Source organism: Nicotiana sylvestris, chromosome 8, assembly GCF_000393655.2.
Source record: "Nicotiana sylvestris chromosome 8, ASM39365v2, whole genome shotgun sequence".
Taxonomy (NCBI): domain Eukaryota; kingdom Viridiplantae; phylum Streptophyta; class Magnoliopsida; order Solanales; family Solanaceae; genus Nicotiana; species Nicotiana sylvestris.
The window spans coordinates 205,928,569-205,944,762 of NC_091064.1; the positions used below are offsets into that span (position 1 = coordinate 205,928,569).

At 36.5% G+C, this 16,194-nt stretch overlaps 1 protein-coding gene across 1 annotated transcript; it reads left to right on the forward strand.

Annotated features, from left to right (window-relative positions):
- Nucleotides 1-1,474: 1,474 nt before the first annotated feature.
- LOC104222354 (monocopper oxidase-like protein SKU5) lies at nt 1,475-5,551 on the forward strand. The gene is made up of 9 exons (XM_009773579.2): nt 1,475-1,796; nt 2,004-2,113; nt 2,197-2,467; nt 2,578-2,716; nt 3,326-3,692; nt 3,774-4,139; nt 4,237-4,315; nt 4,884-5,083; nt 5,175-5,551. Exons 1-9 carry the CDS (start codon nt 1,653-1,655, stop codon nt 5,275-5,277), a joined length of 1,779 nt encoding a protein of 592 aa, XP_009771881.1. The 5' UTR covers nt 1,475-1,652; the 3' UTR covers nt 5,278-5,551.
- The last annotated feature ends 10,643 nt before the right edge of the window (nt 5,552-16,194 follow it).

A 16,194-nucleotide genomic window follows, 5' to 3' on the forward strand; every position in this document is an offset into this window, starting at 1 on the left:
GACTGGTCATTTAAAAATAGCTAGCATTTGCAAAGTCATTGAAAAATAGCCACTATTTTGCTGTAACACGGAAAGTTTCAGCATAATATATTGGAGATCGGTGCACCTGTGTATGAACTTCCAGCATATTATGCTGGAACTCCAACACACAGAAAGTTCAGTATAATATACTGGAACTCTAGTATATTATATTGGAGTTCCAATATATTAGTTCCAGTATATTATACTAGAGTATTTTTCCGGATTTTGAACAGTGTTTTCGTTCAGATTTATCTTTACATGAAAAGTGGCTAAATTTCAATTACTTTTGAAACTGTGACTATTTTTAAATGACTACTTATAAATCTGGCTATTTTTGAATTTCGTGCTTAAAAATGTTAACCAATATGAAAATAGTAAATACAGTAAGTTGTTATATATCTAGGTTATTGGACAAAGCTGATGACAATGTCAAGGAAAACTTCATCACATTATATGGGCTACGTTCATATAATCATATTGTACATTGTGAATTATTACTTGTACCGAGCTATTATACATTTTTGTTACTAGTATCTTGCTTTCTAAGTCAATTTTTTTTATAGAGCCTTAATATTTCAACTTATGAAGAAAAAAACATAGTCATATCACTCACCAAGTGTTTGTGTCATTGATTAGTATTATATGCTGTATTTGTATGCTAACAAGTAGGTTTAGCTGAAACAATTCATAATGGTGCATTCCAGTTATAAATCAAACAAGGTACATACAATCTTTTTCACTTCCTCAAATCTAATTTATGACTTATATATAATCTAATTATTTATACAAAATTTATGCCATATTTTCTATGGTTTCTGTTAACGATACTGATATATTATATCTTTTTGTTTTATTTTTGTCTTCCTGAACCGATGATCTATCGGAAATAGCCTCTCTGTCCCATCGGGGTAGGGGTAAGGTCTGCGTACACACTACCCTCCCCAGACCCCACTTTATAGGATTTTACTGGATCGTTATTGTTGTTATGCCATATTTTCATTTTTGTAATTTCATTCCCCTGTGAAAGATTTTATTTATTTTTAGTTTTCTTATGTATATGACATGTATATATCTTATTATCTGTCATTGGCTCATTTCTATCTCTCACACACACATTACACGCAAAGACACGCATTCCTTTTCTTGATTACACTCTTTCCCCTCAATCCATGCATTGCTCATGTGCACCCTAATAATTATAACAATTTATTACTATTAGTATTAGCAATTTGGACCGACATAAAACTTTCAGCTCACCCCCTCTAAAATCCAAGCTAGCACCACCATTCCTTTTCTTTTCTCTCTCACCTATGACCAAGAAAACTGTACCCCATAAAAAGTAAATTGAACCGTTGGCACTATCCTTTTACTATTATTATTATTATTATTATTATTATTATTATTATTATTATTATTATTATTATTATTATAAAAAACCACTAGTACTACTACTATACGTTCTCTTTCTGTCTTTCTCTCTTAGCTGCTTTCTTTGTTTCTTGCTTTCTTGCTCTCTTTCTGCTCATTTTTTCTTTGCTCTCTATCTTATAATGTAACTGCACAAAAAAAAGGGAACATTTTTTTCTCATAATACACTTTGAAAGTATTGATCTTTACTTACTTTGAACCAAATGGCTTCTTGTACTCAGTCTTTCCAAATCACACTTGTGTGCATTTTCTGGTTTATGGGGTTATGTTTTGCTGGAGATCCATTTAAGTTTTTTAACTTTGAAGTTTCCTACATTGAAGCTTCTCCACTTGGTGTGCCCCAACAGGTTTGTTTTTTCAGATCTCTTATTTTTTACATACATTTGTTGCTTCCTAGGTAGCAGGACAAATGTTAATGTTTTGCATAGTGTTTCTTGAAAATTGGTTTCAGATCTATGGGGTATGTGATGTCAAAGTTTCCAACTTTGTGTTTAGAGTTCAGTAATGCCTAGAGTTTGAGTTTATTGAGCTATGTTTACCTAATCTTTTTTCAGGTTATTGCTATAAATGGAAAATTTCCCGGACCAACTATGAATGTGACTACAAATGACAATGTTGTTGTTAATGTAAAGAACAAATTAGATGAAGAACTTCTTCTGCATTGGTAAGTTTAATTTTTCCCGCTGAGTACACTCTTTTGAATGTTAATGGTTATTTGGGGTTATAATTTTGTTGTAATTTATACAGGTCTGGTGTTCAACAGAAGAAGACAACTTGGCAGGATGGGTTACCAGGAACAAACTGTCCTATCCCTTCAAGATGGAATTGGACTTACCAATTTCAGGTCAAGGACCAAATTGGAAGTTTCTTTTACTTCCCTTCACTCCATTTTCAAAGAGCATCAGGTGGTTTTGGTGGAATTACAATTAACAACAGGGATGAAATTCCAATCCCTTTTGATTTTCCATATGATGATATCACTATTATGATTGGTGATTGGTACACCAGAAATCACACGGTTAGTGTTTACGCGATGAGTTTATCGTGTAAAGCTTTTGTTGAAGTTAAAAGTATTTGTATAGTTTTAGTGTGTAATGTGTACTTTTTGCTTCTTGTTGATCGATGTAGGCTTTGAGGAACACGCTTCTTGCTGGGAAAGATTTGGGGAAGCCAGATGGTGTTTTAATTAATGGAAAAGGTCCTTATAGATACAATGATACTATTGTGCCTGATGGCATTGACTATGAAACTATCACTGTCCACCCAGGTAAAGCTACATTGTGCTAGAATGTGACTACTAGTTAAAGAGGAGTAAGATTTATGTTGTCTTCAAAGTAATTCGTGTTATTTGTTACATGGATTTTATCTGCTCTGACAAAAACTTCCCTCTGTGACATTTTCGCCATAAAACTTCCTCTAGACACTTTAGAGTTTCATTTCACCTTCTTGCAAGTGCTTATGCTTTCGTGTTTCAATAGTGTAGAGAAGGAAAATGAATTAAATGATTCCGCGAAATAATGCATCTGTATGTAGAAATTAATTGATTATCTGGGACCAGTGGTGGAGCTAAAGGTAAGAAAGGAGGTTCAATTGAATCCTCTTCGTCCAAGAACTATACTGTGCAAGTAGGGCAAAAACAAATTTATACACACACATATTTGTGTGTGTGTAAATATATATATTTCCTTGTCATAAGAGAAGCTTCTAGGTATAACATTTTTGCATCTTTTCTATCACCTTGTTAGAATTCCTGACTTTGCCTCTATCTAGAAATGTAAGTCTTCATTTGTGCTCCTACTTAGTCTTGTTAATTATCTATAGTGTGATACGCTTCTCTTCTTTGTTGTTTTGTAATACTAATATTATGATTCTGCAGGCAAAACCTACCGGATTCGTGTAAGCAATGTAGGAATATCAACTAGCTTGAACTTCAGAATTCAAGATCATAACTTACTTTTGGCAGAAGCAGAGGGATCATACACTGTGCAGCAAAACTATACTAGCTTAGACATACATGTTGGACAATCATACTCCTTTTTGGTAACCATGAATCAGAACGCAAGTTCTGATTACTATATTGTTGCAAGTGCCAGATTTGTGAACCAATCACAATGGCAAAGAGTCACTGGTGTAGGCATTTTGAAATACACAAACTCAAAAGGAAAGGCACATGGTCCTCTTCCCGAACCACCTCAAGATGAATTCGACAAAACTTACTCTATGAACCAGGCTAGATCTATCAGGTTTGTTTGTCTCCCCAAATGCACTTATCAACTAGTATCAGGAAGTTTTAAGTAATTGGTGTTATGGTGTATGCTATGCAGGTGGAATGTAACTGCAAGCGGAGCTCGCCCAAATCCCCAAGGCTCTTTCAGATATGGCTCAATTAATGTAACAGAGATATATGTGATCCAAAATAAGCCGCCAACGATGGTAGATGGAAAAAGAAGAACAACACTTAATGGGATTTCGTTTGTTAATCCTAAAACACCAATCAGACTTGCTGACAAGTACAAATTGAAGGGTGTATATAAGCTAGACTTCCCTACGGCACCACTAACAGGACCTCCTAAGATGGAAACCTCTGTTATAAATGGTACCTACAGGGGATTTATGGAAGTAATATTACAGAATAATGATACCAAAGTGCATACATACCACATGAGTGGATATGCCTTTTTTGTGGTTGGGTATGATCTGGCCTCCTCTCAGTGTTCATTGTATTCAAACCTGAAACTGGAAAACTTATTTCTCTAAACTTGACTTTTCATTAATACCAACTTGCAGGATGGATTATGGTGTGTGGTCAAATAGTAGTAGGGGCACTTACAACAAATGGGATGGAATAGCTCGAACCACAACACAGGTAATCATTGCTATATCTTGCAAATTTCTGTGAATTCTTTATAAGTTAGTACAGGCTTACAATTCTTCTTGGTGCCAAGAAAATAGTGAGTAGTCTATTAGACAGGTGAAATAAGGTTGATTTAGGTATATGAAGTATGTTATAAAAAAGAAAAGGTATAGCATGTCGTTAAGACTATAATCATTGCTGTGGCATGTTGAATTATGGATGCATGCCTTGGCCAAACTCACGATATTTTTGTTGCCATCTCAATGAACACTGCTTACAGCCCGATGAGTTCAACTCTTTTCTTGCTTGTATATGCCAGTGATAAGACGACCACTTTGTAATTTGTTTGCATTACACTATAAGATATGCTATAGCATGTTGAATTAGTATTGCTCCACATTAGGAGGAGCCGAGGAGGTAATGCCATTTAAATGGCATATAACCTTAAGGGACATGAATATACTAGTATCACTGCTTGTTATTTTGGAAATTTTGTGCTTAGCTGCAGTTCCTTATATCATCTCATGTTCTCAAAGACTCCATATCATGACAATTCTCTTATCTTTCGTATGCTGCTCAGGTTTTCCCTGGAGCATGGACAGCAATCTTGGTCTCCCTTGACAATGTCGGAATTTGGAACCTGAGAACAGAAAACCTCGACTCCTGGTTTCTAGGCCAAGAAACATACATCAGGGTTGTTAATCCAGAGCCCTCTAACAAGACTGAGATGCCAATGCCAGACAATGCACTCTTCTGTGGTCAACTTAGCAAACTGCAAAAGTAAATAAACAACTATCTTCACCAACGCGTTTTATTAAGCATAATAATATAACTCGGAATACCTATCTAACATGGTTCATTTACTCCTCAGGCCTCAAGATATATCATCTGCAACATCCATTAGAGGCAACGGGTCGAAATTCATTTTCACGATGCTGCTGCTGGTATCTGCAATCTTTTCTGTGTTCCATTAGGGAACTTTTTCACTGATGCTTGATGTTGGTTTAAAATTCGGGAGCCCGGCTTTTCCTAGTGAGGATATTGTGTTTGTAGGAGTCTAGTTGTAGTTATGTTGATAAAGGCCATTATTAATTGTTTTAACCTGTAATTTCCATTTATTTTCCGGTTGTGTCAATTGCTGCTCCCCCGGATGGTTGTTTAATTTATTGAAATTTCATACATTCTTTTAAAATTGCCTATAATATATGTAATGGCTACTATTCATTAATTTTACTACATTTCACTGTCCCTTTGAGTCTTCCCACTTTGTTCATTGTACTGCATAAAATTTTTATCCACTTAAACTTTGATCATCTTACACACCCCTGATAATAGAAAATCTGTGTGCTATTACTGTAAGGACTCGTTTGGTACGAGGGATAATTAATTTCGGAATTAACTTTGAGATGAGTTTATCCCATATCTGGTTTTGATAAAATTGTGGTATACCTGAGATTAGTTATCGCGGGATTGTAGTGTTATTTTTATCCCTATAGGAGGGTGAAACAGCTAAACCCGGAATAATTAATTCTGGATAACTTGTTTCCAACAAAACGACCCCTAAAGCTTTTAGCAAGCTTTTTGCAGTTCTATGTCCTTATTCATGCACTAAATGCATCTGTTTTAGCCTTCTAAAGTATAAAACAGTTATATTGATTCTAAACTGGGTACAAACTCGAAGGCTGCATTTTGAATAATTTCAAACTCAAATTTTGGATTGAGTCAAAATGTTGACGTTTACCATTTACTAACTCAAAATGAAGACAAAACATTAGCTAAATTACTTTAGAAAAAGCAAGAAACAGGAGAAAAAAAAGTACCAGCCAAATAATTCACAAATTTTGAGAATAGTTGGAATATTTTATAGGCTAGCATATGCTTCTCTGGCAGAAAAGAACACTGTACTCTCTAAAAAAAGTGGAAATTCTGGAAAGGATATAAAGGGTCCGATATTCGGAATATTCGATTGCAAAGTACCAGCCTGGACTTATATGCAAAATTCAATTATCCTTGATTCTTTACAGATTAGCAAAATAGATAATGGTAGCATGTTTGATTTGACCGTGGTTCTAAAATTAGTTAAATTAGTTTATTTTGAAAAATATTTTTTTCAAAATACTTTTCAAAAAAGTACTTTTGGTGACAAGCAATTTATATTTGGCTAATCAATTTGAAAAAAAACTTTTGAATAGTAATTAGTGTGGCCTAGATTTTCAAAAATACTTTTAAGTGTATTTTTTCCGAAAGCAATTTTAGGAATCTACTTATTCCTCTTCTCAAAACCGTCTTCTACTTAAAAAGTAACTTGTTTTTCCTTCTAAAAACTTGACCAAATACCTCCACCCGGGAAAAAAAAATACTTAGGCCAAAAAGAAACACGATCAACCAGACAATGAATCTCCTTTCGTGTTATTTTTACCCTATGGTTGAGGTGTACTATTTACTTACGACTACTATTTTTATTTTTATTTTTTTATAGTATATTTATTTACGACAAAGGTTTGGATAAAAAGAGTTAGCCCTTGCAGTTTAAAGAATACTTAAGAAATTCTAATCTAAGATTCGTATAAAATTGGGAGAGAGCATAAAATGATAAACATAAGAGCTACTCCATTAATGTTCATAATTAATCATTAATTAGAGTCATTACTAAAAGAGGTAACGGCATAAAATTGACTTTTATGTCTTTCCTAAATGCAGTATAGCCTTAAATTTTTATTTCCTCCACAACCACTGCCCACAGGCCACAGCCTTAATGTGTTCAAGTTTAGCCCCAAACAAGAAAACAAAGAAAAGAAAATTGTTCTTTGTCTAATCGAAGACAAACTTCGGGCCAAAACCATCACATGAATTCACGTGAAGCGTCTAGATTGTCATAACTCATAAATAATGCCACACCTTTTTTTTTTTACCACCACTAACTCCTTTAAATAAATAAACTAGATTTTGAAGCACAAAAGGGTTTTCAACTAGAAAGTAACAAAATCGTGTTCAATTTTTTTTCCAGAGTCGTCATCTGATATTGGTTTTGATATGCCAGATCACCGTTTTAAAAAAAAAATATTTCTTTTAAAACACTTTGAACTCCAAAACTAAGTCTGCACCACAGATTCAAGTAAGGGGGTTTATTTGACTCGGGGAGAAGGTGCTAGGCACTCCCCAAGTCCCGTGAAAATCACGATTGTGTACATGATCAAGTTGGCTTTTAAAATATTCAAATTGAGGTAAAATCACAGAAAAGGAAAATAAACATAAAAGAGGCTCGAGGTCGTCCCACCTAAATGAAAGAAAATTAAAAGAAGGAAAATTAAAGTTCTAAATTATCCTACGCTACTTCTTCTACGATGTTCGCCACAGCCTCCATTTACATGTACGACGGGGTATTCCCCGGAATAAAATATATACAAATCCTTCGGATATTCCCCGGATAAATTTAACTAAGGGAACGACCTCTCGCCTCAAAATTAAACAAATCAAAGTCCTAGAGTTTGCCTGCCCCAGTGATAACGGCCTAAACATGATTCTAGTGGGTAAGTGATAAAATAAGTAAAGTAAAACTAAAAAGAACAATTCAGCACATGCTTCTTCTTTTAATTTCTAATTATGAAGAAAGGCGATGAATTAAATACTAATGAGCTCGATCTTTCCTTGTCCCACGATCCATGCTAACCCATATGCATTCAAGCAATTTCATGTCCAACCAGAAACATTAGGCCATTATCATGTAATTCATCATAACACATGAAAATTAACAACAGACATAACAAATAGGAGGAGACGAGATGGACCTAAAAATTGGAGTTTATATCGATGAGAATTTTCAGCAATTACACGAGAAAAATGAGCCCAACTGCTACGACCAAACCCGAAATAGTAATCGAACTCGATTCGAAACCACGAACTGCAATTCCAAACCTCGACGGACAGTGACGACCTCAGCTTAAACTAAAACCAACAAACAATAGAGTAACGACCACCAAACAAGGGTCTCGAACCGGCGACGGGAACTCGAACCGGAATCAACCTCAGTTCAAACGAAACTCTATCTCGCCACTAGTGAATGCATAAGTTAATAACAGCAAGGCTAAAACAACATAAACAATCCAAGAAGCAAGAAGTTGACTGGATGATTCTGGTGCTAGTAATACAACGGACACAATGTAATGAAGGGAGTGATTATAAGAATATTGTACAGCGCTAATCCTGCCCCTGTTTCTGTCCGTCCGTTTCCCCTATGTGTATTATAGGAGAGGAAAATTAGTTCCTCTTTTTCGCTCTTGTTCCTCTCCTCTATGTGTGTGTGCTAGGTCTGGACTAAAAGGGGGAATGATGCGGCTGTTCTGTTAGAGGAATTCGCGGCGGCGATGGAGGTGAAGAAGAAGGTCTGGTCGTTGGTTGTTTGGAGAAGGGCTGGCGGTGGCTTAGTGTGGAGAAAAGGGTTGGTCATTGTTTTTCTTCTGTTGGGTGGTGTTACGGCTTGAAAAGATGAGGTCCGGTGGGTTTAGGAGGAGGTCTGGCGGCGAGAATGGTGGAGGATGGAGCAACGTTTTGTTTTGTCTTAGATGGGCGCTGAAGCTTTTCCGAGAGAGAGAAGCGTGAGAGAGACGACTCTCTTTTTATCATTGTCCGTTTGGCCGCAGCTCTTGTCTGTTAGGTTCTAAGGTCTAGGGATTTTTAGGGTGTGTTAAGGGTTGAAGAAGATGAAGCAATGACTGAAGGGTGGGGTTCTTAGGTCTAAGTTTTTTAAAAAGGTTTTAATTTGGGTGTATATGGTATTGGGCTCAAATCTTGTGGGCCATTCCGAATTGGGCCAAATTTTGGATAAGAAAAGCTTAACAAGCCTAATATTTTTTCATATTAATATAAAAATATAAAACTAATCCTAATTAATTAAAATAAATAATACTATATTGTGAAACTATTTTGGTATTTTTTCAAGATCATCATTTTGTGATAAAATAAAGCAAAATAGTCAAAACTAGTTAAAATAGCGATATTAAACCTAAACTAATTATTTAAATGCTAAAATATGTAAAGTCTCGGGGAGGGTCAAAATTACATGTCTACAATTGCCTCTCTTTGTAGGGGTGGGCATATTTCGGTCGGAACCGAATAAACCAACCTAACCGAATTTTTTTTATTTCGGTTTTGGTTTAAAATTTTAAAATTTTAGTTTTTCGGTTATTAAGTTATTTAGTTCGGTTAACCGAAAAATCGAATTATTAGCATATAGGTTCTTTAAGTTATATATAGGCTAAGCCCATATGTAATAAATTAATACTATTAGGTCCAATCTATCAAAGACTCAACCCAATTAAGTACGTTTATCAACTTCTCAATCTTAAAGACTTTCACTCTATTAAAACTTCCATAGCATATATGATAGATACCGGGAGGATTTCACATAGAGTTGTAATTTACACTATGTTTGAATTTTATGAACCATAATAGTGTGCAAAGTTTAGTCTATTTTTTTTATAAACACAATATTTCCAACAATTTTGAAGTTTTGGGAAAAAAACAACAAATTTGCCAGTCCTATTATTACATAGAAGGAGCCCAATATGTTAATGTTCAAACTGAAAACCGAACCGAAATTAGAAAAACCCAACTGAACCGAACTTATTTCAGTTCAGTTTCGGTTACTACTTTTATAAAATCGAAAACCGAATCGAATTTCTTCAAACCGAACCGAACCGACTGAATGGCCACCCCTACCTCTTTGACTGAAAACACGAAGAGTTTTCAGATAAAGAACGACGAGACAGATTTTTTGACCCGACCCTTATTTAGAGAGACCAAAAACTAAAAGAAAGTAGAATGTGACGGAGCCCTGGTATTTGAGCTTCCTATATATACTTGGCTATAAAGGAATCAGGCCACGTGTAGTTCAGAAGTAGGAACAGTAATGGAATATACCGAGGTGGAAAGCCGATTGAGGTGCCGTTCCGTCGAGGTTCCAGTCAGCGGTCCTATTATTACATCCTATTATTACTAACTAAGCCTGTCAGCTATGAGTTACAAGATTCCTATCTATAGGTCTTTTGAAGCTTGATCTTGAGTCTTGCACGGTTTTTCTTGCAGACTTCAATTTGAACCTTGATCCTTGCTAGCTGCAGGTGCTGATTCACTCTTTCACGGCTTCTTTGGATCAAAACTGGACATGCCGTGCTCGTGACTTCAGCCGCGTCTTGAGCAGTTCACATCTTTCTTTACTTCTGCATTTTGGATTCACTTCTTCTTCTTTTCTTTTATTCTGGATTAAGACTACTTTTATTGGTCATCTCGGACTGTTGACTCGTATTCTTGCTGCGAGCTTCTGCTACTTCTAACTTGAATTGAATTCTGAAATGACTTTCCTCGTTCTCTAGGTGGGTTCCTGCAATCAAAACAACAAAACAAATAAAATTTTCTGCCCCAGTTTGCACTAGGCAGATTTGTGAGTTGTTAGCAAAAATGTAAATCACCTATGCTATTGATGCAACAATGAGAGTAAAACTAAAGACTCGACTAAGATGTGTGTCTCCTAGGGATGAACTCAAATGACTCAAACTAGGAAGTGCGTCTCCTAGGGATAACACTTGAATGAACCAAACTAGGAAGTGTGTCTCCTAGGGATGAAACTCGAATGAACCAAACTAGGAAGTGCGTCTCCTAGGGGTAAAACTTGAATGACTCAAACTAGGAAGTGCGTCTCCTAGGGGTAAAACTTGAATGACTCAAACTAGGAAGTGCGTTCCTAAGAATGAACTCAAATAACCCAAAACTAGGAACTACGTCTCTTAGGGGTAAAATCTCAATTTGGGAAGTGCGTCTTCTAGGGGTGAAACTTCAATGACTCAAACTAGGAAGTGCGTCTCCTAGGAATGAACTTAAATGACCCAAACTAGGAAGTGCTTCTCCTAGGGGTAAAATCTCAATTTAGGAAGTGTGTCTCATAAAATAAAAATATAACCTGAAAGACCCAAACTAGGGAGTGCATCTCCTAGGGGCAAAACTTCAATGGCTCAAACTAGGAAGTGCGTCTTTTAGGAATGAATTTAAATGACCAAATCTAGAAAGTGCATCTCCTAAAAAGTATAATCTGAAAGACCCCTACAAGGAAGTGCGTCTCCTAGGAATGAATTTAAATGACCCAAACTAGGAAGTACTTCTCCTAGGGGTAAAATCTCAATTTAGGAAGTGCGTCTCTAAAAAAAATATAACCTAGAAGACCCAGACTAGGAAGTGCATCGCCTAGGGGTGATGTGTGATCTTCTCAATAGCATTTGCGTAAGCAGAATAGGGGCATTACACCTAAAAAATTCAAGCTTCCAAGCTTAGATATGAACATAGCCTTCATCCCCTGTTTCAGACAAAGAAAACTTGTGAGTTTAAAATATGATGGTTAGTTTGTGGCCTTGATTATGAGGGCGATTTCTCTTGCACTTGTCATGATCAACTTGGACTTTGAGTTGGAAGACAGTGCTTGTTATCGGCCGATCGCTTTTTCGGATAACCCTAATCACAAGAAATATTCCTGATTCGTTCAAGTCCAATGCCTTATGCCCGATGCATTGCACTCATGTTCTAACATTCACCAAATCTTTGCATTTTACATCAATCCCAAAGAACATCTATTATTACCAACTCAGTGCACACACTATTCTCATGTGTTTTATGCCATTTTGATGTGCTTGCCAGACTTGTCTTTGTGTGATTAAAAAGCCGGTAGCATATTTTGAAGTCATTTCTCACTTGTTTCGACAAAAATAGACTCAAAAGGGACTCAAACAAAATAAGAGGAACAAAATAAGGGAAAAAATGAGAAAAGATGGTATCTAACAATAAAATATTTTTACCCAAGAACAATAACAAAGTAGAAACTAATTTGATTTGAAGGACATCCCCATTGACCATGACATGCATTTTGGATTAAGCGGCTTGATCTGTTAAGCGAGTCTAATCTTCAACTCTTGTTATGCCTCTAAGTTGTGAAATTGGGCTTCAACACTCCAATTGTCCTATTTGATCCACAATCCTCCGTCGACTTGTAGTGCCCTGAAGGGTTTTCACCATCAAGCCTCTCTCATTTTGCTTTTTTTCTCAACTCACCGTTGCCTTACGGTGCCCACGAGGGTTTTCACCGATAAGACTCTCTCATTTTATCATTTTCTCTCTTTGTGCTGAGAACAAAGTATTACCCATGATGCAAAAAGAACATACTTTTACTACACACTTTATTTGGCATCCTCAAGATTGGTCAGAAGGTCTTTCTTTGGACCGTAATGTAGGCTTTTGGACAAGGTTAGAAAGAAAGGGTGGCATAAAGGCTCAAAATAATTTAAGATGAAAACGTTCAAAATTACAACTTTTGAAATCAGATCTTTTGGCAAAATTAAAACTTCTGCCCTAGTTTCTTGGAGTTTGGGAATTCTTTTTTGGATTTTTGCTTTGATGAGACCGAACCTTAAAGTAAGGCTGCCTATGTATCCTTAAAAGGAATCAGGTCGAACGTAGTTCCAACACAAAGTTGGTTTTTTGTTGTTGTTGTTTTTCTTTTTCGTTTCTTTATTTTCATTTTTTCTCTTTTTTTTCTCTTTTCCTTTCTTTTTCTCTTTTTCTCCTTTTCTTTTTCTTTTCTAGTTCCTAACTCTACTTCTAATTCTAAAAGAGGGGTATGAAACAAAACAAATTAAGGCTAAAAAAGGGTAGCAAAAGATAAAAGTGTTTGGGTAGCAGAATAAAATGCCTTCGTCATACCAAACTTTAAAAATGTCAGGTACAAGCATGCAATTGAAGATAAACAAAGAAATCATATATAGTATCTATTGATGGCATCAACACAAACAGAAAGTGCTGACGGACAATACCTTTGTCCTAATGAATGATCCTTGCCAATTAGAAGCAAACTTGACTCAACCTTATCTTGATGTGGAAGAATACATTTCAACACTGACTGATCTACCTCAATTTCACTAAATTCAAGCTTCAAGTTATCTTAGAAGGCGTGAATCTTTACTTATTCTCTCAAATGCATAATTTTATCATATTCAAAAATGTGCCACCGCTTCATGATTAGAATAACTTTCAAGACCAGGCTGAGAATTATGCGTGAATGTCATGTCACTAGAGTCAGCATGAAAAGAACTATAAAAGGAAAAGTGACCTAAACAAAAACTGACTAGAACTAACAGAAAACAAGAGATTGGATTAGGCAAATGGTGAAAAGGGTTTGAACAAAACAAGCAAAATAGACAGGGGTTATAATCCTGGAACAATCCTAGATAACACTAGACAAGTTACTACCCATAAACGAACTAGGCAAAATAAGAAGAAGAAAGGTTTGAGCCACAAGACAATATCCGGATTACAACCCTAAAATAACCCAGACAACAGAAATAACAACAAAATAAACTACCAAAACTCCTCCCTGACTAGCCAAGAAAGGAGTGTCTTTCCAATTACCAAGCTCGATATCTTAGCCACTAGGTTACAAATCAAAATTACAGGGACCTTCACCAATTTCAATATCATTAACTTCAGTCAGCAAGTTCCCAAGAGGATTTCATACTCCTTGTCACCACGCATCCTCCCCACAAAGTGTGCATCATCATGTGCAGGTAAAGGATTCTGCGCTATGTTTTGGGTGTCACTGTCCTGGACCACAATTATCCCTTCTTGAATTATTCTTTCTATCTCCCTTTTCAAAGCACGACAATCTTCAATTCTATGCCCTTGAACATTATAGTGGTACATGCACCGTACAGTAGGATCAAAACCTTTTGCATATGGGTCCGGAGTATAGCCGAGGAGTAGCTCAATCAGACCAGACTATTTTAACTTTTCAAACAAGCTTGTGTAGGATTCTTCGATTGGCGTGAAATTATTTCTTTGCCTTTGTTCCCCTTTATGCCCCTATTTTCTAGGGTTGTTGGGTGATAGAAAATGTTGTGAAGGTTAAAGAGTATTATGCGGTGCTGGTGCTCACCATAAGTAGTGACCCAGTGGTTGAACAAATAATTGGACGTTGTTCGGAGGATAATACTGAGGTAGATTATGTGGAGCTCGGGGATAGATTGGGGTTGGGGTCGGGGTCGAGGCTGAGTATATTGGTGAGGTAGACTCGTTGGGCCATGTCTTGATCCTGAAACAACCATGACTACATCATCATGTTCCTTCTAACCTAGCAAGCTTCCTATGTCGTTCTGAATTGCTTGTGTTGTTGCTTTTAAAGTAGAATAGCTCATGATCTTGCTTGACTTCAGCCCATCTTCTACTATTTCTCCCATTTTTACCACATTATTAAAAAAGTTACCCACAGCCGAGATCAGATGCCCAAAGTAAGTAGGCTCTTGAGCTTGAAGAAAGTACTCGACCATTTCATCTTCTTCCATCAGAGGATTGATTCGCACGGCTTGCTCTCTCCATCTGAAACCATATTCCATGAAACTTTCACTGGGTTTCTTTTCTATCTTGGTCAAGGATAGGCGATCCGGGACAATGTCTATATTGTACTGAAAATGCCGAGCAAAAGCCTAAGCCAAATCGTCCCGTGTGTACTACCTGTTGGCGTCCTGGCAGGTGTACCATTCTAAAGTTGCCCCACTCAGACTCTGGCTGAAGTACGTCATCAGTAATTCATCTTTTCCTCCGGCGCCTCTCATTTTACTGCAATAACCTCTCAGATGAGCTACATGATCCCCATATTCGTCATACAAGTCAAACTTGGGCATCTTGAGCCCGGAAGGTAGTTGGACATCAGGGAGCAAACACAAATCCTTATAAGCCACACTTACCTGGTTTCCTAACCCTTGCATATTTCTCAATTATTTCCCCAGACTCTTTACTTTCCTAAACATCTCCTCTTGCTCCGCGTTCTTGGGTGGTTTCTCAATTTCAACTTGAGGCTCAAAGTGAGGAGTGTATGAGTAAGGATCTGGGACTTTGAAAGTGGGTTCTGGGGCACAGTATTGGGTATCTGATAGTGGGGAATGAAGGTGGAAGATGCCCCCTGATCTAAGCCTGGTACATTTCTACAATCTGTTGTTTTAATCTGTGAACCTCCTCTTTTAATTTAGACTTCGATTCCACAATTTCCCTCGACTGGTCAACAACTCCTGTGTCCAAGTCTTTACTAGCCATGGCTACCTTGCTTTTTGACCTTGTGTTATATGGATGAATCTCCAAAGTGCCACAAACTAACCACCCTCTGTTATGATAATAATGAACGTAACAAAGAGGAGCAAAACAAAGCCAACATATTATCGTTAGGGCATTTATCAAATAGAAATATCACATTGCGTGCAATGCCCCTAGCAACAATTAACGGTTTTAGAATGACTTCAAGGGTCACAAGGTCATTTGGCATCATCCCAATTTTGTTCATTTCAATCTTCTCTTTTCTTTCTTTTCTAGCACTTCTTGGCTTGCCCATTTTCCTTCCTCTCTTTTCTTTCTAATTATCACTATTTTCTTTCTCCCACCCCTCACGTCCCACAACTTTATTTTTTTTTATAATAATTATTTGATTGAAACCTATGTAGGTTGCCTACGTATCATGTTCCACATGAATCAGACCAAGCGTAGTTTTGAAAAAATAATGGACAAAATAAACTAAAACAAAATCTTTTTGGATTTTTCATTTATAACTATTTTTTTTGTTTTCAAATACAAATGGTAAGTACGATGAAAAAAGACTTAACAAACTCTTACACCACCTAAAAGACTCAAAACTACTGGACAAAACAAGAAAGTAAAAGAAAACATGAAAACAGACTCAAAATATAAAAAGTCTTTTCAAACAAGCACCCAAATGCGATGGTCTTGGGGTATCTGTCATGCTCGAGCTCTGGTACACTGATCCATACCTGAATGAGAAAAATAAGACCAAATAGAGTTAGTGACTCAAG

Bases quoted from the DNA above. Each gene is read 5' to 3' on its own strand.
- LOC104222354 (XM_009773579.2), top strand. From the start codon at position 1,653: ATGGCTTCTTGTACTCAGTCTTTCCAAATCACACTTGTGTGCATTTTC. The intron at 3,693-3,773 runs GTTTGTTTGTCT...TATGCTATGCAG, and splicing joins AACCAGGCTAGATCTATCAG to GTGGAATGTAACTGCAAGCG. The intron at 4,316-4,883 runs GTAATCATTGCT...TATGCTGCTCAG, and splicing joins TAGCTCGAACCACAACACAG to GTTTTCCCTGGAGCATGGAC.